Source organism: Pagrus pagrus, assembly GCF_965226575.1.
Source record: "Pagrus pagrus genome assembly, chromosome: 5".
NCBI classification, from domain to species: Eukaryota; Metazoa; Chordata; class Actinopteri; order Spariformes; family Sparidae; genus Pagrus; species Pagrus pagrus.
This window is the reverse complement of record NC_140189.1, coordinates 25,066,792-25,091,834: the sequence shown is the minus strand read 5'-3', so window position 1 is coordinate 25,091,834 and position 25,043 is coordinate 25,066,792. Positions and strand designations below refer to the sequence as shown.

Here is a 25,043-nt window from a genome sequence, read left to right as displayed (position 1 = left end):
CCTGTAGGAGGTCTTAAAAGGACACACAAGCAAAGATAATAATCAAAGTTTATTTGATTTTGGCATTCTGGTCAAAAGATCTCACAACAAAATAAAAGAGGGACATACATACAGTGCCTGCTCAGTCATTCATAACGCCACTCAGCCCATCAGCGGCCTTTTACACTGTTCTGTAACATCTCTTTCCACAATCTCACACACACACACACACACACACATCATAAATCTTACAACCATTTGCATTATTTGATTCATCCCCTTTCTCATCAAACATACTCCCGATAATACAATTATCTGTAAAATACACACATGCATCCTCTTACAAAATGCACAGCCACACACACATTCAAACACAGGCGTGCACACAGTGGGCTGCTGTCTATCTGAGGCTGTTGCTGTTGGGTTGTGATCCAGCGAGGCCGGGATGGTCGGGACTGTGGCGGTTCTGAAGAGGGACAGAGAGCAGAAACACACTGGTTTATATTCAACGTGTAGGGAATCTCAAATGAGTGTACATTAGAAATCATTTTTCAGCAAAAGGGGGCGCTCAGAAGCTCAGTTGGTGGAGCGTGCACACCATGTGCAGAGGCTGTGTTCTGATTGCAGAGGCCCAGGGTTTGAATCCGACCTTGTGGATCTGCGCTACATGTCGTTCGCCATCTCTCTCATCCCATTCCCTGTCACTCTTCAGCTGCACAATCCAATAAAAAAACCGAGCACCAAAGGGACAGAGACTTGCCAGTGAATAAAGTTGATCGAGCTATCCAGACAGTTTTCTCATAATAATGTTACTACATACCTGCCATAACCTTATAAAGCAGTAGTAAGTCTGCCTTTTGTATATGAATGGGTTTGTGGTGGTTAGGGTCTCAAATGACCTTTCAACTCTGCCCATAACTACATCAGGATCCATAATAACATCTAATAAAAACGACTGGGGTGATGACAGATTTTCTTACCTTCTTCTTTTTCTTGTCTTTCTTCTTTTTCTTGCGGTCGGGATCGTCGTCCCTCTTTTTCTTCTTCTTCTTGGGATCCGAGTCTGATGGAGTCTCTGTGACATCAAAAAGAAGCAGGTCAGTGGCCTGAACACACGGTACATCGGGGTTCCCACTCTTTTCTTGAGATGATTTTCAAGGACTTTTCAGTGACGATCTAGCTCGTATGACAGATAGGGATCGCGCCCACATACTATTATGTTCCTCCCTGTCAAAGTCTGATTTAAAAGATTAAAATTGGTAATTAAAACCAACTACTAACTGGTTTCCTTTAAAGAAAAATGTACGGTTTTATTATACTTAGTATATTACAAATACTATACTGTAGTATATATAATACATACAAGCAATGATTTTACACCTATACACTTTGTAGTTTCCCTCTAAGTCCCGCCCACAGCACTAACTGGTTACACTTCACGAGTAATAGCAACACTGAAGGCTGTGTCACAGACAGGAAGGCGGCTCCGATCAGTGAAGAGCATCGCTGAACTAACAATAAACATCACAATCTCACATCTCTACTTCTTTGATTGAAAGCATGGCTGGTTTCCCAGTTATGCATCCGCTACTGAAGTTTAACATTTCATATCATGTTACCATAACAGTGCAGCATTGTGTTTGAAGAGGCAATACTAGCAAAGTGAAAAAATACCCTTAGCCAGTATTTTGCCTGTGTTTGACATTCAGTTAGGCTGCCATTCATAATTTTAACCCCAGCATCCCATCCATTATCATCAGACTTTCTGAACGATGCCCAACACATATTTGAAACCAATGCTCCTAGCCAGAGTTGAATCACAAACCTTAAACCTTTGCAGGCAAAACAAGCTAGCAAGAAAGACAACTTTAGCAACTGAACCAAAGATGCTTATCAATTTAATATTATTCAACAAAAGGGGAAAAAAGCAACGTTAACCTATATGTTCCTTAACTTAACCCTTTCAGATGACAATGTCATCCGTTTTAGGGAGCACTGATAGAAAAATAGGAAAATGTTTAAATACATTTCCAGGACAACACAAGGTTTTCCAGGACATTTTGCTTTTTATCTCATTTTCCATGTGTTTTCCATGACTGGAAAACTATTTTCCAGGTTTTCGAGGACACGTGGGAACCCTGTACATTAATTACATTCATATATATGTGTACTTTATGTCATACCTTGTGGTAATGGGTCCTGTGGTCGATGGTGTTTGTGCTTGTGTTTGCTCTTCTTCTTTGGAGGCTGTATGTGCATCAGTCTGTACTGTTCTGGGAGCTGGGAGAAAAAACAACAACATGCATGTGTGTAAATAAGGGACAATATAATTAAGAAAGGAAGGATACCTGTCAGCATGCTAAAAATGTGTGTGACTTTAGAGCTTGTGTGTTGGATTCAGTCAGTACCGGTCCTGTATGTAGTCTGAAGCCTGTGAGCAGAGCGCCGGTCAAAGGGCTGAATGAATTCCCACACACTGGGGGCTTATCGATCAGAGAGCGCAACGAGCTGCCGTCTTGAGTGCCCGGACAGTCAATCATACCTGCAGCACAGAAGGGATCAGACAAGATTAAAATATAAGCAATGAAAGCGCAAGATGATGAGCACTGAACACACAGCGAAAGAGATGTAATCATATACAGCTCTTTTTTCAAATGAATAAATAATCAAACAGGAGGAATTTGGATGTTAATGTCAAAAACTAAGGCAGTGGCATGTAAGGGGTTTCATTAGGCTGTATATACTACTTTGGACAATTTACAGAACAGATCTGAACCACAATGATGGACTCACAGACCAGTATTACAATTAAACGTTTTGTCTATGTACACCTCAACATCTACAGAACATAGAGGTAGTGTGGGTCTTGGAATAACAGCAAGATTTCCTCACAGAGCAGTGTTTAAAAAGGGCAAGACTACAGCAACAATTGTATTGTGAGACAAACGCATTTTGGCTTGTTGCCTTTGTCCCAATCATCATGGATCGGTGGATCTGAAGGTGAATGAGGCTCAAGAGGTCGTCCATATATCAAAATATGCTCAAGCAGGACCCTGAAACCCAAGTTGCTCCAGATGAGCAGGCCAGAACCTTGCATGGTAACTCTGCTGCTATCAGCGTGCACAGTATGACGCTCTTTTGTCCTTTAAGGTCTCAAAGCTTGATGCAAATGCAGTGAAATACAATTTATGAAGAGAAAACATGGTTTTGATATCCAGATGATTGTCACAAGCCAAAATGTTTCAGTCTCAAAATGAAGTTATTCCTAAAACTTCAAGTGTTGCTGGAGTTTGGACCCTTTAAGATAATTGTCAACTGTCAATGAGCACCCAATGTAAAATTATAACAGAATCTAAATGTACTTTTCTCATGAAGTGTGTGAAGCCCACCTGGTAACTCTGGCAGGAAGTTGCTGAGCTTCTCCTTCACCTTCTTTCCGCAGAATTTGTTGTAGGCGTGCTCCAGGTTGTAGTGCGTGATGAGGTTGGTGTTTCCCGTTAACTCGTTTCCAACTAAACACACATATTTATAATCACTGTAACTCATGCAAAAATCACCCGTTTTGCCTTGTCCCATGTAACTAATTTGGACATCTGCCACGTTACTTATCCCAGCAAAAATACCTCTATCCAACAACAACTGTTATTTCTGTTGTGGTAGTTGTTTTCAGTAATTAGCTTTACATAACTATCAGCTAACTTTACCACAAGAGTGAAGTTAATACACATGAAACTTGGTCAGAAATGTTTTAGTGTCATATATAACATTAAAAAAATAGCCCACCTTATGAAAAACAGGTAGGCTAACACCGGTTATTAGCTTACTCAACACTTAGCAGTTAGCGTTGTCCTGTTGGCCAACGTTAGCTTAGCTAGCATTGTTTACAAACTACTTAGCAACCCTTGATAGCAGCTAAACTCAACTCTTTCTCTAAATTAACAAACAAACATCACACGAAGCGGACAGTAGGTATAATAGTGTAACAATACCAGGAAGCTCCCGCAGTAAATAGAAAGGTTCATTCATGGCTCCGGGCTTCCGCAGCGCAGGCCCTTCATCCCCGAGCTGCGGTGGCATCTGCCCCGACATAGAGACTTGATTTTGGGGTAGCGGCGGCGGAGGCTTCCCTGGTCCGAACCCCAGAGCCGACGAGCCGGGAGGTCCCTGGGCTTCATTTTGCCCGAACAGAGTTGAAAACATTTCCGTCATATCTATCGCGAAGAATACATTTATATAGATAGAAAAAGACGGGTTTGTTCAAGCTTATGGCCTGCTACTAGTTAGGATGGAGCTCACCACGAACCCATCCGAGTGTCAGCTCCGCAGCTCGCCACTTCTTCTTTGTGGCATCGTTTTCACGGCCCACGTACCGTAATGCCAGACATAAACACGCACATTACCATAATGACCACTGCAAGCCAAATTTTTGTTTTCAAGTTTATTTTCAGACATACAGGTTATGTAAACAAAGCTAATATGTACAGTTAAGTTACTGGATATATCTGCAGGTCAAGTCATTTGAACATCACACATCAAAGACATCAGCAGGGCAGAGAGAAGATGCCAGCCTTTCAAACTCTGTGACCGAAGCCTGAAAGAGAAAAGAAAAACACACATAACTGTTAGCACTCAAGGCAAACTTGTATTTTACATTTCTACTTATGTTATCATGCATATGCCCTGGCTAATTTTGGTTAGTGTACTCGTATGCATCCCCTTTGTGAGTGTCAAAATAAACATTAGTCAAAATACTATGCAAGGAGTGATGCTGTGGTGTGGAAAATGTTGTTGCCATGGTGTTTTTCAGTTTGGGGATATTACTAGTTCAGATTTGTTGAAAAAGTCTTTAACTGCCTATACCTCTAGACACTTAAAGTCACATGACGACAATGTTCAGCACACAGGTTGGCAAACAGTCACATGATCAATATGGACAGGTAAGTAGTCATATGATTAGTATAGGCAGTTAAAGACGAAGAAGAATTACCATACTGATCATGTTACTTTTTGCTAACCTATACATGAAATAGGCCCAAGACAACCAAACTGTACATGCCCTGATGAATTCCTCCTTGACTGAAATGCGTAGGGATGTTTTAACTGTTGTTAAGATTCAACAGCAATCACACTTTTAAACTCAGCCTCTTGAGTGCCTCAGACTTCTTCAACAATTGTAAAAATAAACCTGTAGAATATATTTTGTTATCTTCCATTGTTCCTCTCTTACCTTCCACTCATCAACAGCTGCAGAAATACGTTGTTCAGTCTGAGCAATGCTCTCTCTTCCAGCCTGAACTTTCTGTGCGAGGGCAGCATTCTCTGCTTTAATCTTTTTCAGCTCCGGTCGCATGTAGGCCTCCTGCTTCTGATAATACGGCATCAAAAAGCTGCAAAAGTCCTGCTCGGGAACCCCACTCGGTCGCCTAATATTAAAAGTGAGATGTTTTAATCACATTGCAAAATAGCAATAGAGATATTACAACGATGATACACAGTGCAACGCAGAAAGGGCAAGTATGGATATGTAATGAAAAGGCTCAACGTGAGAACAGCAGATAATTTAACATGAGAGGAAACAGAAGGTGCACGAAGGCTGCTTACTGACCATGCAGGGTTTGGATTGTTCTTGGCAGCACACTCCAATTTGTCCAGTTCATCCAGTTTGACGTCTAACCCACCATCTTTGACCAACCCACTGATGTCCTCCTTCATACACGGACACAGGCATTCATATAAACAGGTGAAAATAAAGGCAGGTAGACAAGTGTTATATTTAATACAAACAACAAGCAAGTGGACTATCTATTTGTTTTTTATTTTCTTACAAAGATTGACATGATGTGCTGCAAACCTGTATAGTCCTCCGCAACTCCTCTATGAACTGCTTATGAATGCTCTCCATCCTCTGAGGGTTCTGCTTGTAGAGCGGAAGAAATGTGCTGCTGAATCTGTCAAAACTGAGAGTGAATAACAAGTCAACTTATCTAGTACTGAAATGAGGAGTTGAATTAGAGAGCCTGATCAATTCTCAATTTTGTGGGCTGATGCTGAGATCAGGGAGTAAAAAATTCTATTATCGATAAAATGGCTGATTAACTCACATTCTTTGCCGATATGCTATATGTGTCAATATCTAACCCTAACCCACAGATATATCAGTTGGGCTCTTTCACAGAGCATTCATTTTTAACAACACTTTTGATTATCAAGTAATTGTTAAGATAAGATCTTTTTCATTCTCCAGAGAGAACATTTGGTTGTTAAGTCATTTATCAAGACAAAATGTTTACTGGTTACAGCCTCTCAAATGTGAGGACTTGCTGCTTGTCTGTGTTGTATTATCTAAATCAAATATAGTCGGGAACTGGACTGTTAGTTGGACAAAAAAAATGGCTACACTTTACAATAAGGTACACAAAAATTGATGTTATTAAGAAACTAATTGTGAGCTCCCAGGGGAAAACTCGATAGCAAAATCATGAAGTGATGAGAGACTACTTAGTAACTACTCAGTATGATGTATCACTTTACTAAAGGGGGACAAACAAGTAATCAATGATTACTAAATGAGTAATTAACAAGTCTAGTTGTAACTACTCAGTATTATGTTTACTTACAGTTTGTGCCATTAAACAGGAGTTCACAGTTAATCAAGAACAATTCATGAAGCAAGTGGTCAGTATGTAGATTTAGATATTTATTACCTAATGATTCATTGACATAGTGTCTCCCAGTCTGCTCTCTAGTCATCCATTTTTATCTCCTATTTAGTCTTCAAATCACAGTTATTCAGGAATTATTCATTAACGATTAATTAATTATCGAGTTGTTCCTGATTCATTCCTTACTTCCTCCATAGTAAGTACTTAACGATCATTAAGTGTTTCAACAAGCAACTCTGGGAACCTTTTCACACCATTTTAATCAACTCAAGAAAACTATAATACCTTAGACCAGAGCAGGCAGGTCCAGATAACACAATCTTTCTTCTTTTCAATAATCCACACTGAACATTTAACTTTATTTAAAATGCTTGGGTCGTTTCAATAAGGTCTGCCTTGGGTGATTTCTATGACAGGTGTGTCAGTGAATGCTGCACGTGATCATCACCTCCAATTCTCGTGAGATCTCAGTCCTTCACGCCAGGTGAGAGACCACAGAGCAGCCATCAAACATATCTTAACTGTGTCCTCTTCATGTTAGCTTGGTACCGTTAGCACCCTCAGATCACACCCATTTAACTCACCCAATATGTGCTTTTCGTGATAAACACACTGTCTTTTACAGTAATGATGATAAATAACACTCAGACTTACACTGTTAACACATTGACACGTTACCTGGCATGGTCGATGAACTTCTCCAGGCTCATATTCGTCGCTTTTTCAAACAACTTCAACCTCTTGAACCGAGGCTCCTTCTCCGCGGGCGGCCGACAAACTGATCCAGGGTTCGGCTCCTGTGACGGCACCTCGCCCGTAGCTTCATTACTCTGGTTTTCACCGGAGTCTTTAACACAAATGTTACCTACAGCCTCCTTTTGTGTCGCTGCTTCGCCTTGCTCCATCTTCGCAGCTTCCTCTGTTTACGTTTTTGCAGTACCCGCCAAATCTACGGCGAGTCGTCGCACCCAGAAAAGGCGAAAGCGGTTAATGCGGCGCATGCGCAGTTCGAAAACAAAGTCCCAGGAGTTACCTCAGCTGTCACTCCTCCTCAAACTCCTTGTGGGTTGACTGTCGTGTCCGCCAGGCAGCATGGGTCTAATCACAGGACTCTTTACTTTCTTTTACCACTTACCTCAGATTTACAAATGGCTGCTGAAGCCGTATTATATCACGTCTTTCTTCATGACCATCGCTTTCCTGTTGGTCCGAAAGGCTCCCGGTCTGTGCGAGCACCTGGCGACCCAGCGCGAGGACGGCAACTCCTGCGACTTTGACTGGGTGAGCATGGTGCATGGTGGGGATAGTGTTGTCCACTGTGCTGCTAAATATGGTGGGGCTAAGTTAGCCGAGTTAGCTCAATTTACTTCACTTTTATTAGTTTAATTTGTTCACTTTATTTCTCAGGGACAGTGCGTATTAATGAACATTATTGTATATATTACTAAAGAGGCCAGTTTTCACCTGTAGTCCCTGGCCAGGTGTTAAGATGGCGACCTAAAATCAAGAAAACAAAGTTCACAAAGTTGTTTTTATGTTTTTGTGTCTTTGTTTTACAGAGAGAAGTGGAGATTCTCATGTTTCTCAGTGCAATAGTGATGATGAAGAACAGGAGAGCTAGTGAGTAACCCCCACTCACACACACACACACACACACACACACACATATATACATACAGTATGTGTAAAACGACTGATGTCATAACATGGCAAGTATTTGTTTACACTGTAAACAGTCAACATCAGCAAAAGTGGCAAACACAAACAGTGATTTTGGAGCCGGGAACCACCAGGATTTATCGAGGCACGTGTATCTCCTCATTAAACCTCCTCTCTAACCTAAAACATAGACAGTTGTGTGACTGCTTGAACGTCGTAACTGTTAAACTTCAACCAAGAAGGTATTTGTGACCTAATAAGTAACAGATTCAAATTTACCGAGTGAGAAGCCCCGCGCCAAGCCACACCCAGGAAGTGCTTTACTAAAAACCTTGCGTTGTTGTGTAAACATTACAGTGAAATCCTGCCTTCTTCTGACCTTGAATCAACTGTTTGAAGGACTTTCTCCCCCCCTCTATCTCTCTGTCTCTCTTTCTCAGTCACACTGGAGCAGCACATAGGCAACTTGTTCATGTTCAGCAAAGTGGCCAACGTCATCCTCTTCTTCAGGCTGGACATTCGGCTCGGCATCCTTTACGTCTCACTGTGTGTCGGTCAGTGGAGTTATAATAATATAATATACTTAAAGCAAATGCTGCCCCGCTCCTGATTAATGTGAATTTCTGGGAAGGGATGTTAATGGAAAACTGTCTTCCATAAAAGTGGACACATACATTTCAATTGAGGATACATGGTATTGGTTTGGAAAATGTAAACTCATTAGTCTGTTTTTCTCTGCTTTGTCGGCAGCATTCCTCATGACCTGTAAGCCACCTCTCTACATGGGCCCCGAATACATCAAGTACTTCAGTGACACGACCATAGATGTGAGTGTTACACCTCAGACTGTGACTTTAGATTGTTTTTGTGTAGTTCAATTCAAAGAAATCCAAAGTTTTGTTGCATTTTGTCCTTAAAACATGGACAATCCAATTGATATTATGTTAATTGTTTAAACATTTGACCTCTTGAACTGATGTTGTCCCAGTCCTGTAGGTGAGCGGATGTGAGTGATGGAGATCTACACCTGTGTCATCTGTTCTAATGTAATGTTGTGTTATTGAATAATTAGGAGGAGCTGCAGAAAGACAGCCGTGTCACCTGGATCGTTGAATTCTACGCCAACTGGTCCTCTGAGTGCCAGTCGTTTGCTCCCGTCTTTGCCGACCTTTCTCTCAAGTAAGAGAAAAGTTAATACAGGCCTTCCAGTAAAAAAGATAATGAGGTCTACACACTGTCTCACTCATTTTAAGTAGTTGCTTCTGGTAAAACAGATATAGTTGTGATCGGCTGAGCTACTGAAGGAATACACATTTTTGATTATAAGCCTGCAAATCATCAGTCACGCCTTTAATATAAATAAGCAACCATGATGTCTGTTTACTTTGTTAAACACCATGTTTAAAAACAAAATATGTCTTGATTTACTAGGTTTTTCTAATGGTCGTAGATATAAAATAAAAAATTATTTAATTTCATTAAAAGCAGCTGCAGAAACTGGTGTCGTAAGTGTGTTTCTAGATTTTGATCATAATAAATTGCATTGGACTTTTTTTATTCAGTAGTCTTAAATCACATTGTTGGATTAAACTGCTGTGTTACAGTTCTGCATAAGTCAAATGCTCTCCAAAAATAGAAACGTATTGGATGTGTGGCTAAATGTGTTGTGCATCTTCCTCCATGTTCTGCAGGTACAACTGTGCTGGACTCAGGTTTGGGAAGGTGGACATCGGACGCTATGGAGAGGTTTCAGAGAAGTCAGTCATTTTCTCCTTTAGCTGTAGTTTTAATGCCACAAGTTTGCTTGTTTATGCTTATTTTGACAGATTCTTTGATATTGACTGTCCCGTTAATTATCTCTGAACAGGTACAAGGTCAGTACCTCTCCTCTGTCAAAGCAGCTGCCCTCACTGGTGCTTTTCCAAGGCGGGCGGGAACTTATGAGACGTCCAATGGTGGACAGTAAAGGGAGAGCTGTATCTTGGACCTTCAATGATGTAAGTCTATCTTTAACAAACACATGGTGTTATGTACGGAGTGGGTGTTGCTTGAAATGGCCTAACGTGCACACATATATGCTAATATGAAGTGTTTTTCATCCCTAGGAGAACATCATCCGAGAGTTCAACCTGAACGAGCTCTTCCAAAAGTCCAAGAAGCTGAACAAAGGTCGAGGATTGAAAGAAGAGGAGCAGAACGACTCTCAGCCAGAGGAGGGCGGCGACGAGCTCAGTACCGAGCAGCCCACAGAGAGCAAGAAAGACCAGTGAGGATGATTCAGAGAGGGGCTGCATGAAGTCTTTCGTTTTCTTCTAACATTGCCGTGCCTTACATTATCAAAGAGGTCCATAATACCATGGGACGGAGAGAGGAAAATAGATTCAACCACCACTAGATGTCATCTCTACGTGAAGTCTTTACTGTGGCAATTAAATACCCAAAAAAGACAGACCACGTTTTCCTGGTGTGACTGGTTATGATGCGGATAAGCATTGATTTGGACATTTTATTACAGACCTTAAGTTATTTAAGAAAATGCCTTTTTTTGTAATGATTGTTTTTTGGCTATTTTCAGCAACATCTCATTACTGCGTGTAATCTTTGCTGCCTGTATTTTGCAACTACAGTGTTTACTGATGTCTCGTATGTCAAAACAAAGTTTTAAAAAAATGACAGCTAAACTGAAATAAAAAAAGGTGCAAAATTAAGATTCTGGATGCTTTCAGTTTTTCATCAGTTTGACCTTTTTATTCTGAAGACATCTTTTTAAAAATTCTTTATAAGGCCATTTTGGAAATGTCTTTAATGTACTCGTTACAGATATTTGTGAAACTCGTTCCATTCATCACAGCCCACAATAGCGATAGTTTATCTCACACAGAAGTATACGACTATACCCACATAGTTTCAAATTGTTCATCGTCCTCGGCCAGAGCAGGAAGAAAAGTAACACGCAGGTTGTCTTTATCTCTTTACGACGGCTGCTTGTGCCATTAGTGATGATTCTTTTCTTGATACCACCCACACATGAACCTGTTGGTTATCTCACAAGTATACACGCCAGTGAAGCATTCAGCACGACAAACAAAATATCACATGCACACCGAAGACATAGCCTGGGAGGGTTGAAAACTCGTAACACAGTCGTTTGGGTTGAGGGATGATACTTGTGTGCTTCAAGCGTGTACTTTCCCCCAAAGACGTGCTACATTCAGCCAGCTTTGACATTCTACTGCAAATACTACTGTGGGCCTTGATAGAAGAAAAAAAAATAAATAAAAACTTTACTGTAATGCCCCGTTCCTGAAAGACGCAAACTCCAACACACACGTCCCTTCCTCTAATTATTCCTTTCTCAACATGGCTGTGATTAAAAAAAAAAAAACTGTACCTTTACAGAATTGATTTAAAAAACGAACAAGTCAATCAAAAAAATCTAATCTGCCTGACATTTTTTCTCAGAAACGTGTAAAAGTAAAAACCAATAGAAAAAAAATAAAAATGCGTTTGCTTCTCTATGAATGGTTTCAAGGCAAAAATTGCAAACCAGTCCCTCCTTAAAAATCTACTCAGTGGCATATCGCATTCACAATTTCATTTGTAACTCTTTTTTTTTCATAAAAAATATTCATACTTCTTTTCTCATAAAAAGAAAGAACACACTTGTGGAGAAACTGGTTTGAAATTGTGTCCAAAACTACAAGGTTGTCTTGTCTGGTGAAATAAATAAGCCCTTCCCCCGCTGCCCCTATTTGGCTGGCCATCTGTTAAAGGTATAAGGTTCTGCTAGCATCTTGATTGACTCACAGACAAAACATTACAGAAAAGAAGAAAAGAAAAAAAAAAACACCAAAAAAGGACACAATGATCTTAAAGCTACAAACAGATTTTGCATAATGTCTCTAGCATAAACATTACAAGCGTACATTCCACAAAGATGCTTGTGCTGCAATCGTGATTCAGAATTTCTTTGTGGCTTTCAAAAAAAAAAATTAAGCTCAATCATTTTGCCACTTCAGCTGTCCACCAAAGGGTCATCATTCTCTTTGGACGATGTCAACTCCAGCAAGAGCTCATGAGAGGCTGATGCAGCCATTAAATATAAACAGGCAACTGATTAGAAATCGCTTTCATGAATAATTACACACAGTACACATCTGCCACCCTCATCAATAGTCATCTGCAATACCTGACAATCTGACCCAATAATAATCTGCACATTTATATAAAACAATATTTAAAAAAAAGATTTATAAAACTAAAATGATACTGTGTTTATAGGTTGGACTCTTCTCTCCGTGACTCTTTATCGATAAACAGGTTGCGTGGTCCGATCAGACAGAGGAGAAGATGACGTTTCGATTGGTCAACAGTCCTGAATCCTCCCTATAAAGGCCATCCTTTCCTCAAGTGTTGGACACGGTGGTCAATACTCTGTGTGCTAATGTACCAAAGTAAAACAGCAAATCACTGAATAGCTATGCGTGTTCTTTAGACATATCTGTACCCAGCCGTGATGATACAGTCACATCAGCCTATGGCTCACAAAGTGGCTAAATGGTGACAAATTGATCCTGTGAAAAATTAACCAGTGTCCCCCTTTTACTCTTTGTTCAAATCTGAAAGGCTAACAGAGAAGAGTGGCCAGTGGCGTTACAAAGATAACAAAGTAAGTACAGCCTGCTCCTTTAGTCTGCTGCAGCGGAGAACCGTCTGTTTTTCAGGGGGCTGCAGTCATGAATAATATCCAGCTTGGGTCGAAGTAGTCCAGTGACTTGTCTCCCTCCAGCTCCTTGTGATAGACCCTGAAGGATGCCTGTCACTCAAACCGATATCTCGTAAGTGGTCCCTCCAACGCCTGTCACCTTCTTCACCCCGCCCCCTGGTTTGGATGTGGTGTGATTGGCCAAGACTGGGCGAGAGGTGGATCTGATTGGACAGTCATCAGGAAGGGGAGGGGAGTGAGGGATGAGGACAGAGGATAAATGGATGTGGAGGTGAGTGGTTCTACTTAAAAAATAACAACAAACAAGCACAAACATAAAAATGTTTCTCTACCATTGATCTCGTAAGGCATTTGGTAACTAAACTTAGTGAGTACGAAAAAGACAAGGACAGAAAGGCTACAGGACAGAAGTAAATAGCAGCATGGTTAGACATGCAGTCACAGAGCTAAACATGTACTGGCATGCTCTTATCACTAACGCACACATTCCACCAGGTGAACCAACAACTTCATACACACTGTTAAACACTAAACAAGCAATACTGGCTGTAACCCGTAAAGGAGGAAAAGGAAGACTCACACAGATCAGGGAGGAAGAGGAGGGCTGACACAAACCAGGGAGGAAGAAGAAGAGGATTAGGAGGAAAAGGAGAACGAGGAGGAAGAGTAGCAGGCTGACGGATCTGGCGACGGATCACTACTCACTGTGGAGCCTGTTGCCCTCCTCCGGCTCCTCCCCCTCCCAGCACAGTGCTTCCTCCTGCGGGCCGAGGTTTGTGCTGAGGCCCCGCCTCCCCAGTATAAGACTGGGATTTGCCGAGGGAGAGGCCGCGAGGTGGCGGGGAGACAGGGGGCTCTAGTGAGCGAACCCCAGGGGAAGAGGATGAGGAGGAAGGGTTACGAGTGGCTCGGGAAGAAGAGTCCTGGTTATGATGGAGAAGGTGCTGGATCTCAGGAGGCCCAGAGGAGGGAGGGGGCGGGCTGACAGCACGCAGGTAGGCCCTGTGGGGGGAGGAGAAAGTGGCAGAGCCCTGGAGCAGCTGCCCCTCCCTCTGCTGGGCGATCTGAGCTGAGAGGAAGGGCGACGTGTAGCCCTGCAGCCGGGTACTGGGTGACATCACCTCAGGCTGGCCTGTTATAGTCGCTGAGGGAGACAGAGCATGAGGCTTCTGCGGCGACAGCTCATGGGCTGCTGACTCAAACTCTGGGCTCTCGGATGGCGTCAGCAGGCTGTCATAGGACAGGCTGCCATTCCGAGGCGTCTGATTGGCCAGGCTTTTGTAGCTGGTGTCTGTGGTGCCCTCCGATTGGAGCGTGGCCAGTGGATTATGTGCCGTGTGCGCTGAGCGCAGGCTGGAGGAGCGTGAGCCGCCAGTGGACAAAACCAGAGAGGATGGGTAGGAGGTGTAGGAGCGCCCAGTCAGGGAGTAACCCGACATGCCCCCCGTCAACCCCGCAGCAGTCCCGCTAGGGCCTCCGGGGCCCTCACCCCTCTCCCCTCCCCCTCTGCGCGCCCCTACACCTCCTCCCACCACTGTGGCCCCATCCAGGCTGCTCGGCTCTGAGCGGTAGCTAGGCTGACGGCTGGACTGGAGAATGGAGGGAGATGGAGAGTCAAGACTCTCCCCACGGATCATCTGAGGAGAAGAGAGAGGAAGAGCAACAGACCAAAGGTAGAGCAGAGGAGAAGAGGAGGAAAGTGTGATGAAGATGAAGGCAGGAGCGAAGATGAGGGAAGAAAGATGAAAATCACAATGTTCCCTAAAGAATAGATAACATAGCACTAAAAACAACAGTTTTCTACAGATTATAACGGAAAATAAAGAGGTGTGGGGAGAAATTAGATGCTTGACCGGTGCTCTACTCCATCATCACACTACTGGACTGGAGACATTGACTGGCTTGAACAAGCACTGACACTGCATGTCAAAGACTGTGTGTATCAACACTTAAATGGAAATACAAATACATACAGTACATGAACTACACATTCCAGTCAATGCAGTCTCAGGGGGAAGGATAGGTCCACTCAAACACACAGAGTGCCAAAGGGATACACACACACAGATGACACTAGCTGAGACTTACTGATCGACCGATGGCCACTGAATGATCAATTAAAGTAAAAAAAACAAAAAGAGGGGCATGGTATTAACCACAAAGTAAATTAGAAGGGGCTGGGCATGTCAGCCACCAGACCATCTGTTACAGTAATCCATGGGATATTGTTCTGTTCACTTCACTTCTTTTTAGTGAAATAAGGAAAAACACATGAAATTTACAAATGCTAAAACAAGCTTACTATGTTAATATGCTGTTAATACTTAATATACTGCATCTACATATTGTTATGTGAATTGTTAAACACTTAATACCTTGAGCTCTGTGCAAGTGTAAATGTACCTTGTTGGGGTGTGTGAGGGCAGTGTGGTTCCTTCCCGGGCTGTTGTAGGCTGGTCGGTACTTGTACATCGATGGCGTAGGAGGAGCTTCAGTCAACAAGCTGCTCTCTGAGTGGCAAGAAACCAAAAGAGACATTTGAAAGAGGTGCGTCTGTGATTAGAAAACATTCAGCTGTTTGCAAGTAGGCAAGTACCTGAGCATTACCTGATGTCCTAACACTCAGATGTTGACACGTCTAGTGATATATCTGCCACTACCCAAGTACACGTGTGTATTTGCATGTGTCTTACCCTCCGTGTCAGCACGGGGCAAGCCGGGGTAACGAAGCTCCGGCTTCGGAGGAGGTGGAGGCTCTGCATCAGCTGACTGGCTCTCCATCTGATCTAGACTGCTCTTGGACTGAAAAAGACACAGAAAAGACATACAGCATTAGAGGTTGTGTTCAGTGTGACAACAGAACTGAATCAAAATCCCATTTAATTAAATAAATGATGAGGGTCTCTGGCAAAAAGGGCTACACTAGGAAAAGATAACACAGTTTTCAGGCAAAACAACTAACTTTATTTTACAATGCAAAATCCTCTGGCCATTGCAGGTAGATTGCTTATAGTTCGATTGTTTGCCTTGCAACTGTTGCAGTGGAGGACAGAGCGGTTGTTGCAATTGTAACTTCTTGTAAAGTTCTGTTTCATAAACCATTGCTCAAGGTTTTGGCATCTGATAAACTTTCAAACATACTGATAGACTCAAACTATTTTTAATCTGAACACCCACTCAAGCTGCTGATAGCACATGCGGCAGAGCTTTCTGGTATGGTATTATATACTCACATTCAGAGGGTGAAATACTCTCTCACAGAAGTGGGGTATAGTGCCGTGCTAACATTACACAAAGCTGGCACAGTGGGGATACATCCATTAATTATTTAAATATTCTGACACAACAATGGGATTTAACTGTTAACTGAGTTGTAACATTTAAGGATTGTTTAAGAAAGTTTCCATTAGATAAATGACTTAAATATAGACAGGAGGAGATGAATCACGGATGTTATTTGTCTATATTAGCCGTATAGTTTGCAGAATTACAACTGGTGCCAGTATCCATGCCAGCAGCTGCATCACCACTACAGGCTACATCAGCTGCCTGTTCAGCTCATGTGCTCATTTGTGGCATAGCTCACTTTTTGTTTTTTTCTTTATGAAGGTCTGAGGACCAAATTGTTGGTTATATAAAGTGAGTTCACGTGATGTACAGATGTACATGTACAGTTTTAAAGTCACGAGTCAAGGCCAACGTCCGATATATCAAGCCGATATCAGTCGGCTCTAATAATTAGCTTAATTTTGTGACACTTTCAGGCAAAAACTTTATTTTGACATCTTTGGAGGGTCATTTCAGAGACTACACTTATTACCCTCCAATAGATCTTTTAACCAGCGGACCAATTAAACTGATTCAAAACACAAACTCTTATAAACACAGGAAACAATTTTCTGTATTCCTAAAAAAAAGGACATTTTAATCCCACAATAGGTACAGTCAAGAACACAATATATACCAATTATTTCTTAATAACATTGAAATGCCGTGAACATCGCTGGAGTTCCTACATCCAAACTTTTACATGTAGATCGCTTGTTTTTGTCTTTTGTTGGATTTAGTCTCACCCTGGTGCTGTGTCGGTCATTCTGGATGCCGTTGTCCAGGACCTTGGCCTCTAGCTGGGCCTCAGTGAGAGGTGGTCTGAGAAACGGTGGCTGTACTTCCATTGCCTGTGGGCTCCGCCATCGTCCCATGTATCTGTTAGAGGGACATACACGTACATTTTAATCCTAATGAAATCGAAAGCGTTTAACAACAGGCTCACCAGAACTTTGCTCTATTAAAATCAGAGGCCACTCACACTGTGGTCTTATACTCGTATATTCCATTAACTAAACAGACAAGTGAGAACAATAAAAGAGGAGGGTGGAGAAGTGGAAGGCGAGAGGAGGCAATGGAAAGAAGGAGGCAGTGGAAATAATTTGTGTTTAAGGAGTAAACAGATGAGTGCAGAGGAGAGAGGAAGGCTGACCTGGGAGCCTGGGAGCTGCAGAGCACATGTGAAATATTCCTCAAGCAGCCATTGGTGAAGGGGTTAACGCCTCCTCGAAACTTCCCTGTCACCTACAGCGAGAGGGTGGAGGAGAGAAAAACATTCAGACTTCTACATTAAAATCTTTCTGACTGAATTCAATGATTCAGAATGTGACACACACATCCAGCTCCTGTCTGTACCTGTTCATTTGTGGTCCTACCGCGGGCCACTAACACTATGTGGAACCCAGTCAGACCAGCGACTGGGACAAAAAACAGACCAGCCACACACATTACAGCCATACTGAGAGGAGATGGTCAAGGAGATTACAACAAATGCAGCACAAAGTGAAAAGTCACAATGGAAATAAAAAGGGGAAAGGCAGTCTCATAATTTGTCCTGCAGGGAGCCAAGTAAAGGATACGTAACAGCAGCGTGTGGTGTGTCCAGCTGCTGGCGGTGGTGGAGGACATAAACCAGGCCGAAGCCAAACACGTTCATGATATGGGTGGTAAGCGACAGCAGGAAGAGGAAGAAATAGCGATAATTCCTCCGACCAATGCAGTTGTTCACCCATGGACAGTGATGGTCGAAATCCTGAGAGAGAACGGGATCAAAGGAAGACAAAAATATAATGATGATACGCAAACACTGCAAAACATCAAGATCAGACGAGTAGACGACTTTTTGCCTCCCACACTCACACATGCTAAACTAAGAATAGGACAGATCTGGGTTGAGCTGTCAAGTCACACAGGAGTTTATGAGAGCTCACTGTGAAATTAGGACCTGCTCGAAGACAAATTGAACACAGAGGTACAGAGGTGTTGAAATGTCTGGATTCTCAGATGCATTGTGATGCTGATACGGAAAAGATTCTGCACTGAAGTAGTGAAAGAGCATTACTGGGTGTTTGCAGCCTACGTGACATTATAACCTTCTCATGTTGATTACTGGTTGTCCGGCATCAGCTGAACAATAAAAGTTATGCTGCAACATCGCTCTCATGCAATAAATTGTGGGCGTACATTAACACTAACACTACTTTTATATGTTGGGAGATATGGTGGGGGAGGCAGAGATCAGCAGCAAGTGATTAAAAAAAAACTAAAAACACACACACCCAGTAATTTAGGAGCGGACATCTGGGCACATTTTGGATTAACGTCTACAGCCATAAAGAATATAGAGAGCCCAGCTAATCAAAATGAGCCTAGATAATCACACATCGTCACCCTGTTCCACCGTCATATAAACTGTAAAATAAATTAATTTCTCATTTGGAGTCACAATACAGCAATATATTGTGTGTGTGTGTGTGTGTGTGTGTGTGTACCTCGACACAGTTGTCGCACACTGAGCAGTGAGAGCAGCGTGGCGGGCGGTAGAAGCGGCAGGTTGAACACCACTTCATGCGCACCTGGATGCCTTTGATTTCCACTGTCTTATAGAGCGGAGCGCGGAAATCATCCTCTTTATCCTCATCCTCCTCCGCTAAAGACACCAGAAACACACACTGAGACTGCACCATCATCATAATACCTGACAATATGGTCTCCTCTGCATTGTGTTCACTGAATGATTCAGTCAATTTCTATTGGATCATGGTCATTATGTCATTATGAAAAGATTTGTGTTTACCTCTAGGGAAGACTCCCGGGTCCATGAAAGTGGCCATGCAGAAGTTGGCGAGGGTGAAGAGGAAGATCACGGCAATGTAGATGGGAATGACAGAGGAAATATACTCTGACAACCACGGGCACCTGGACAGTACGAAGTAAGATGGAAGCAAAATTAGAGTTTGCAAGACACAGAGCAAGTAACACTCCATCAGGGACTATTGATAAGCCTTTGTGCAAGGCAGTTTACCCACAAACCGCTTCAGTGAAGCTGTTCAGTGGCCACAAATAAAAGACTGTGATTGTAAATGGGGAGCTCACAGGTGTGAGGAACTGTGTTAGTGCGCATGATGCTGAAAAGGGGGAAAGTTTGCTCAGGGAACCTAAATAAATAAAGGTTAAACAAATAAAAGAACAGCAGGACATCTTCAGATAAAACAAAAAACACGGGGATATTTACACATGCTGTTAACAAACACAAACATGTACAATCATTAATCGTTACGCAATGACACAACTGTGTGTGTGTAAATATATGTCAGCACTTTGTACACGGTTGCATTGTGTGCTCGTGTGTTTGCACATGTGAGGGAGACTGACGAGGAGATACTCACGTGAAGCAGAAGAAGAGGGTGGTGGACCCGACGAGGAAGGTGGTGGCTGCAGACACCGGGACATATCGGCTGGGTCGAAACGGACGGGGAGGAGCAGAAGCTGGGACACCTACTCCTCCCCCAACCCCCCCACTACTGAAACCCGGCATCAGAGACAGAGAGAGGGGAGGAAGACAGCGAGAGAGAGATAGATATCTACTGTCTACCTACTGTAAAGGGTGCTCTACACGTCAAAATGGCAAATATGGTGTTTGTTTGGGAGGAGGGGCCATGACTACAGACTGGAAAAAGAAAACCAATACTATGCAAAGCAGCAACTGAAAGGAAACATGAGGGATTCTCTGTGTCCTGACACTAACAAACAATCACTCAAAAACAGATTTTTTTCTCTACTTAGCAATATACAGCTTGTTGTGAATATTTAATTTGTGTGCATAATCTTAATAGAGGCGTATAAAAGCAAAGCTATACAGGAGCAATGTGATACAAAAATATGTGTACATTATTCATAAATATTTTTGTATGGCTTTAAAGTAACCGTATTTGGTGCAAGAAAATAAATAAATCTAAGATTTAGCTGCTCCCTGGCACCAGAGCAACCTTAAAACAGCTGTGCACATATGCAAAAGAGCAGACACTCGCACATACGACTAAAGCGAGCAATCCCAGGTTCCCTCCACTCCTGAATACTCTGTGTTTTACATAAATGCTCGTCACTGTGCTTGAGTTTCGAAAATGTCTCTCAGAGAAAATGAATATAAAAAGAAAAGACAGAAAATTATAGAGGTAGTGGTAGTGGAGGTCGCGAGCAGAAGCACATACAGGAAAACAGGCAGAGGATTGAGCGCAGCAGCTGCTGATGACTTCTGTGATTGTCCCGAGAGGGCTTATTTAGGCACTGGGTGGGTAAAAGAAACTGGGGATGGCGGCAGGAGGGACAGTTCCAGCGTTTCAAACTAAGTCAGCAGGAGAAAACAACTAAACAAACAGATTCACTTTTAAACCAGTTGCAGGAAGCTGCTTGACATCAAAACAAAAGTCCAGCTGTTTTTTTTTTTCTTTTTAAAAACCTGCTAAAAAAAACGTTTTTTAAATGATGTCTAGCCTCAACTTTACAACTAAAATAGCTCAAATAGCCAAGCAGAGTCCCCTGGATCTCTTGAGACCCCTGCCTTCAGTCTTTGTGTCGATAGGGGGACAAAATCAACTCATCCCAAAAAGAAGTCCTGCGTATTTCACAGAGGTGCCACCGCACTTGGCCGGGTCTGGGTGTAGAGACCTCTCCCACCTCCAAATTCTCTGCAAATAGACCTCCTTTCCCATTCTGCATCCCTTAAATAAAGCCATGTGCAGCAGTCTGATGCATTTTAGTCCTTTTTTCTCTCTGTTGCCCTGTCTTCTTTCACCCACTGCCTCCGTGGGTAAACTGCTGCATGCCCCTGTAACAAAAAATATTTTAAAAAATTACACTCAGTGAGCAAAACCTAAGTAAACAAAAAATGTTTTGCAAATAATGACAGCTGAAACAAGTAGTCAATTAGATTTATGGGCAGCCTTTTTCTGAGAATCATTTTTTTTTCAAACAAAAATGCTGATTATTCCCGAGTTCGAACTTCTCAGTTGTAAAGACGTGCCATGCATCTTTGTCCTATGGGATGGTAACAATAAAAGCAATTTGAAAATGTGGGCTTTGGAAACTGCGATCGGCATTTCAATTTACAGTGTTCAAAATATCCATACAGGAATATATTGTATTAATTCCTCTCACAATATGTTATTGAACCATTGGCACCAAATATAAACATTTTTTAGATATATATACTTAACTCGTTACACTGTGTCTTGAAAAAGGCAATACACAGTGAGACTGTAGGTACTTTTTTCTACATTGTTGTTTCCAAATGCAGTGGATAGACATAATTCCTGCGCTTTTAGGGGTCTTCTTCATTTACACTAACACCCGTGATATATCAAGATGAATGTTATCTATCAAGTATCACAGAATCACTGTATCATAACCCTCGTTATCGCAGTAAACTTATTGCAGTGGTTCCCAAAGTGGAAGTGCCTGGAGTTATAACAGGAGGAGCAAGACAAGGCTAAAAGATTGGCTGTGGTTCTGCACCATTAGCAAAGAATTGACAAGTTTGTGACAGCCAGGACGCAGACAACTATCAAAACAATGTCAAGGAACTATGACAAGTCACATCTTGCCCTCAGCTTCACCAGTACAACGATAAAGTGAATTTCTTGTTAATAAAAAATGGTCTGGTTTTTGTTTGCTGCCAAGGATTTGCAATTTTGTGCGGAAAGGGAATTTTGCGAAACTCTTTTTAAGAAATGAATGCTATTACACAATGCTAATAATAACAATAACAACAGAAAATGTCTGGGGACCAATGGCTTATTGAAATAGTATCGAAAGTTACTTTGTGATTCCCACCCCAGATGATTAATCAATAAAAAACTTGGCTGATTTAATCACTAACATATGACAGTGACCAGCAGTGGTGAACATAAGTTCCTACAATAACACAACGTTTGAAAAGGCTTCATTGGGTCTACACTTCACTGTCAGGGGTAAATGTCCTTGTTAGGTTACAGAGCAGACTTATCTGAGAGAAACTGAGTTTCACCCTGATTTCACAACAATCAGGCTGACTAACCAACTTCTTACTGTCCTTGAAAGCTTGCGTTACACTGTGTGCACACTCTTTTCTCACCGTTACTCATAAACAAAAGTTGTTCAACAGCCTGCTGTTGTTAAACAGGCAGCCATCACCTCCATGCCCTCAGGTGCTCAGATGAAACTCCTCCCACTGCTGGATATTCAAAACACCGAGGAGACAACGATCTGTGACGGGGGTGGACGCCTTTGACACACACATCAGATTGATAGCCCTCATCTCCAGATGGAAAACGAGTCCGTGCAGTGTGAACGAGGTGAAAACGGATCCGGAGTAACTGTAATCTGATAGTTTGGACACACCCCTCTCCTCAACAATCACCAGAGCTAACAAACACAGAGCTGCGGCCAGGGCACAGCCTCTGTGCCCGTTGTTAATCATCTCATCTGCCCCACAACAAATCCCCCCCCGACTATAATGGATGTTAATCCTAAAATCTCCGTGTCGAGCCTTGTCTATCATGTCACCGCAACAATCTGCAGTTCGCCAGCTAACTACATCGATAAGTGGCCTGTCGGGCTCGTTTAATCAATTTTCCGAGCGATAGTGACACACAGACAGCTGCTGGCTGGCGTCTTATTTGAATCTTTACCATTTGACTGACAATCACTTCATCCATGAATCATACCTTGAAATCGACCAAGCGTTAAACAACAGGCCAGGGCAGTGCTGCGAATCAGTCAAGACAACTACTTCAATCTGCTCACACCGCAATGAACCAAATCCAGAAACACTTCTCTTATGTTGAACTAAGTAATAAACACTTCGATGTTTTAGTTCGATGTGATAATTAAGGCGTTTAAACGCAACACACACTTACTAACCAGCTAGCTCTTGCCGAGCCTCGAAAGTTTTTTGCGACACTGCCCAGTCCTTTCCCACAGCTAAAAGTGTTAGCTAACGTTACCTGGCTAGCATGGGAGCTTTACACTCGCGGAGTAGCGCTCATTAACGGCTGGCAAGATAAATGTTGCCACGTCCGGCTAAACAGTCACCGAGAAGAGCAGAAAAAATAAACAGGATATACCTAAAACCGAACATGCGAGCTGTCTTGCCTGTAGGGTGTGGGTCGTTGCGGTCCTCCTTCAGTTAGCCGCTAGCAAACTACTTAGCTCGCTTGCTAGGCCGACTTCGGAAACCCGGAACTAGTCCGTCGTCCCTCAGGTGGGACGAACAGCCAATCAGAGCCCGAGGGGGAGTGGCCTGAAGACACGTCTCAAACGCCCTGATGTAAAAGTGATTTGTTGTTTGTTATTAAAATGTTGTGAGCCTTTTATATTTTTATTACCAAATACAATTAAAGTAATACCTCTCAAAACAATAAACGAATACTATCCTTGCAACACATTTGAAGGGAACATTTCCTCATATTGCTAACTTTGCAACAGCAGAAATGAGGAACAGGCATGTCCACTAATTTCATAAATGTCCCCACTGAGCCCAACTTCTGGAGAGATCTCTCTCTACTTCAGAAAATCAAAGAGTCTGGTGTCTCGGTTGTGGGTCGTAATAGCGAAAACGTATGATTTCATTAAACTTCTATGCCTAAAAACTGCCACAATTATAAGCTAAGAATAATTAGTCTGTAGTCTTTGCTTATTTTCTTGTGAAATAGGCTTCAGGATGAATTTATTCATGCAAAGCGTTATATGGAGGTGGAGGTTAGTGCCACACTGCCTGTATTCCTTGCGTCCAGGGGCAGCCAAAATGCTCCAACATGGGGCATCATCTGAGCCGAGCCCTCCTGCAGCTGGGGGGCCCTCATGCAGTCCAGCCATCAGCCATGCGGTGCGCCCTCTGAGCCCAGAGGAGAACTCCTGCATGCCCATACCAGGGACCACGATGCCCTCTGAGTGCACACCCACACCTAGTCTAGCCCTGCCCCTTTAAGGCCGAGCTGATGAGCCTAAGTTCCGGCTATCGAGACGAGGAAGACTACTTTGGATACAGGCTGGCAGCAACTCTGAAGAGGCTTCGTACAGCAAAGAAGCAGCTGCTGCGCATCACACTGTGTGTGTTGCTTCAATTTGAGATTACTGTTCATGTAAGTAAAGATGTTCTGTCCAACTTAAATTGTTGTTTGCATTGCTGTCATAACATTTAGAGAAATATTGACATCATAATAATGTGAATGAGCATGTAGGCCTATAGAATATTGGACACTGCTGTTATGAGCTGTCAGGTGTTTACAGAGTAAACCTCAAAGGAGCTCATATTGTAGTGCCCCTAAACAGTTACTAACATACTGGTACTGTGTTGTCAGTCAGGATGTCGCCTACAGTTTAGTGTCCTTTGCCCCACTTATGTCCAAACAGACATGATGACCACTGCTGCATGTATACAGCAGGGAAGGTCTGGCATGTCTCCCACTTCAGACACATTCATGGTAAGATTGCAATTTTGGATGAGGGTTTGAGGAAACACTATTATTCTATATATTCTATTTTAGTACTAAAAAGGCTTTCACAGGCTTGATTAAATGTAATCAAGCACAGACACACAAATGTTTTCATAATTAGTCCATTATCTACAAGACACGCAGATAAATGTGAAATGATATGAAGTGCATATGTTAGATAGGAAAATATGCTGACAACAGAACCTAGTGTAATTA

The 25,043-nt window shown here is 42.5% G+C and overlaps 4 protein-coding genes across 10 annotated transcripts; 1 reads left to right on the top strand and 3 right to left on the bottom strand.

Moving 5' to 3' along the window:
• Positions 1 to 36: 36 nt before the first annotated feature.
• Positions 37 to 4,333, bottom strand: med19a (mediator complex subunit 19a). The gene is made up of 6 exons (XM_084353276.1): positions 3,969 to 4,333; positions 3,369 to 3,491; positions 2,388 to 2,521; positions 2,163 to 2,259; positions 960 to 1,054; positions 37 to 445 (listed from the first exon to the last, which is right to left on the bottom strand). Exons 1-6 carry the CDS (start codon positions 4,186 to 4,188, stop codon positions 380 to 382), a joined length of 735 nt encoding a protein of 244 aa, XP_084209402.1. The 5' UTR covers positions 4,189 to 4,333; the 3' UTR covers positions 37 to 379.
• A 69-nt stretch (positions 4,334 to 4,402) lies between these two features.
• pmf1 (polyamine modulated factor 1) lies at positions 4,403 to 7,644 on the bottom strand. The gene is made up of 5 exons (XM_084353277.1): positions 7,320 to 7,644; positions 5,831 to 5,936; positions 5,585 to 5,685; positions 5,207 to 5,402; positions 4,403 to 4,570 (listed from the first exon to the last, which is right to left on the bottom strand). Exons 1-5 carry the CDS (start codon positions 7,544 to 7,546, stop codon positions 4,505 to 4,507), a joined length of 696 nt encoding a protein of 231 aa, XP_084209403.1. The 5' UTR covers positions 7,547 to 7,644; the 3' UTR covers positions 4,403 to 4,504.
• tmx2a (thioredoxin-related transmembrane protein 2a) lies at positions 7,642 to 11,008 on the top strand. Its single transcript, XM_084353275.1, has 8 exons — positions 7,642 to 7,922; positions 8,201 to 8,261; positions 8,741 to 8,854; positions 9,051 to 9,127; positions 9,373 to 9,479; positions 9,992 to 10,057; positions 10,168 to 10,297; positions 10,406 to 11,008. Exons 1-8 carry the CDS (start codon positions 7,734 to 7,736, stop codon positions 10,568 to 10,570), a joined length of 909 nt encoding a protein of 302 aa, XP_084209401.1. The 5' UTR covers positions 7,642 to 7,733; the 3' UTR covers positions 10,571 to 11,008.
• Positions 11,009 to 11,044: 36 nt separating this feature from the next.
• zdhhc5b (zDHHC palmitoyltransferase 5b) lies at positions 11,045 to 23,575 on the bottom strand. 7 transcript variants are annotated; one of them, XM_084353273.1, is made up of 13 exons: positions 23,457 to 23,568; positions 19,743 to 21,181; positions 19,151 to 19,272; positions 18,846 to 19,003; positions 17,934 to 18,106; positions 17,710 to 17,812; positions 17,507 to 17,598; positions 17,100 to 17,232; positions 15,720 to 15,828; positions 15,430 to 15,536; positions 13,732 to 14,663; positions 13,607 to 13,630; positions 13,213 to 13,229 (listed from the first exon to the last, which is right to left on the bottom strand). In XM_084353273.1, exons 2-12 carry the CDS (start codon positions 19,889 to 19,891, stop codon positions 13,612 to 13,614), a joined length of 2,097 nt encoding a protein of 698 aa, XP_084209399.1. In that variant the 5' UTR covers positions 19,892 to 21,181; positions 23,457 to 23,568; the 3' UTR covers positions 13,213 to 13,229; positions 13,607 to 13,611. The 7 variants fall into 7 exon arrangements, with proteins under 7 accessions (XP_084209394.1, XP_084209393.1, XP_084209396.1 ...); XM_084353268.1 differs by lacking the exon at positions 13,607 to 13,630 and having other exon boundaries at positions 11,045 to 13,229; positions 23,485 to 23,575; XM_084353267.1 differs by lacking the exon at positions 13,607 to 13,630 and having other exon boundaries at positions 11,045 to 13,229; positions 23,457 to 23,567.
• Between the last annotated feature and the right edge of the window lie 1,468 nt (positions 23,576 to 25,043).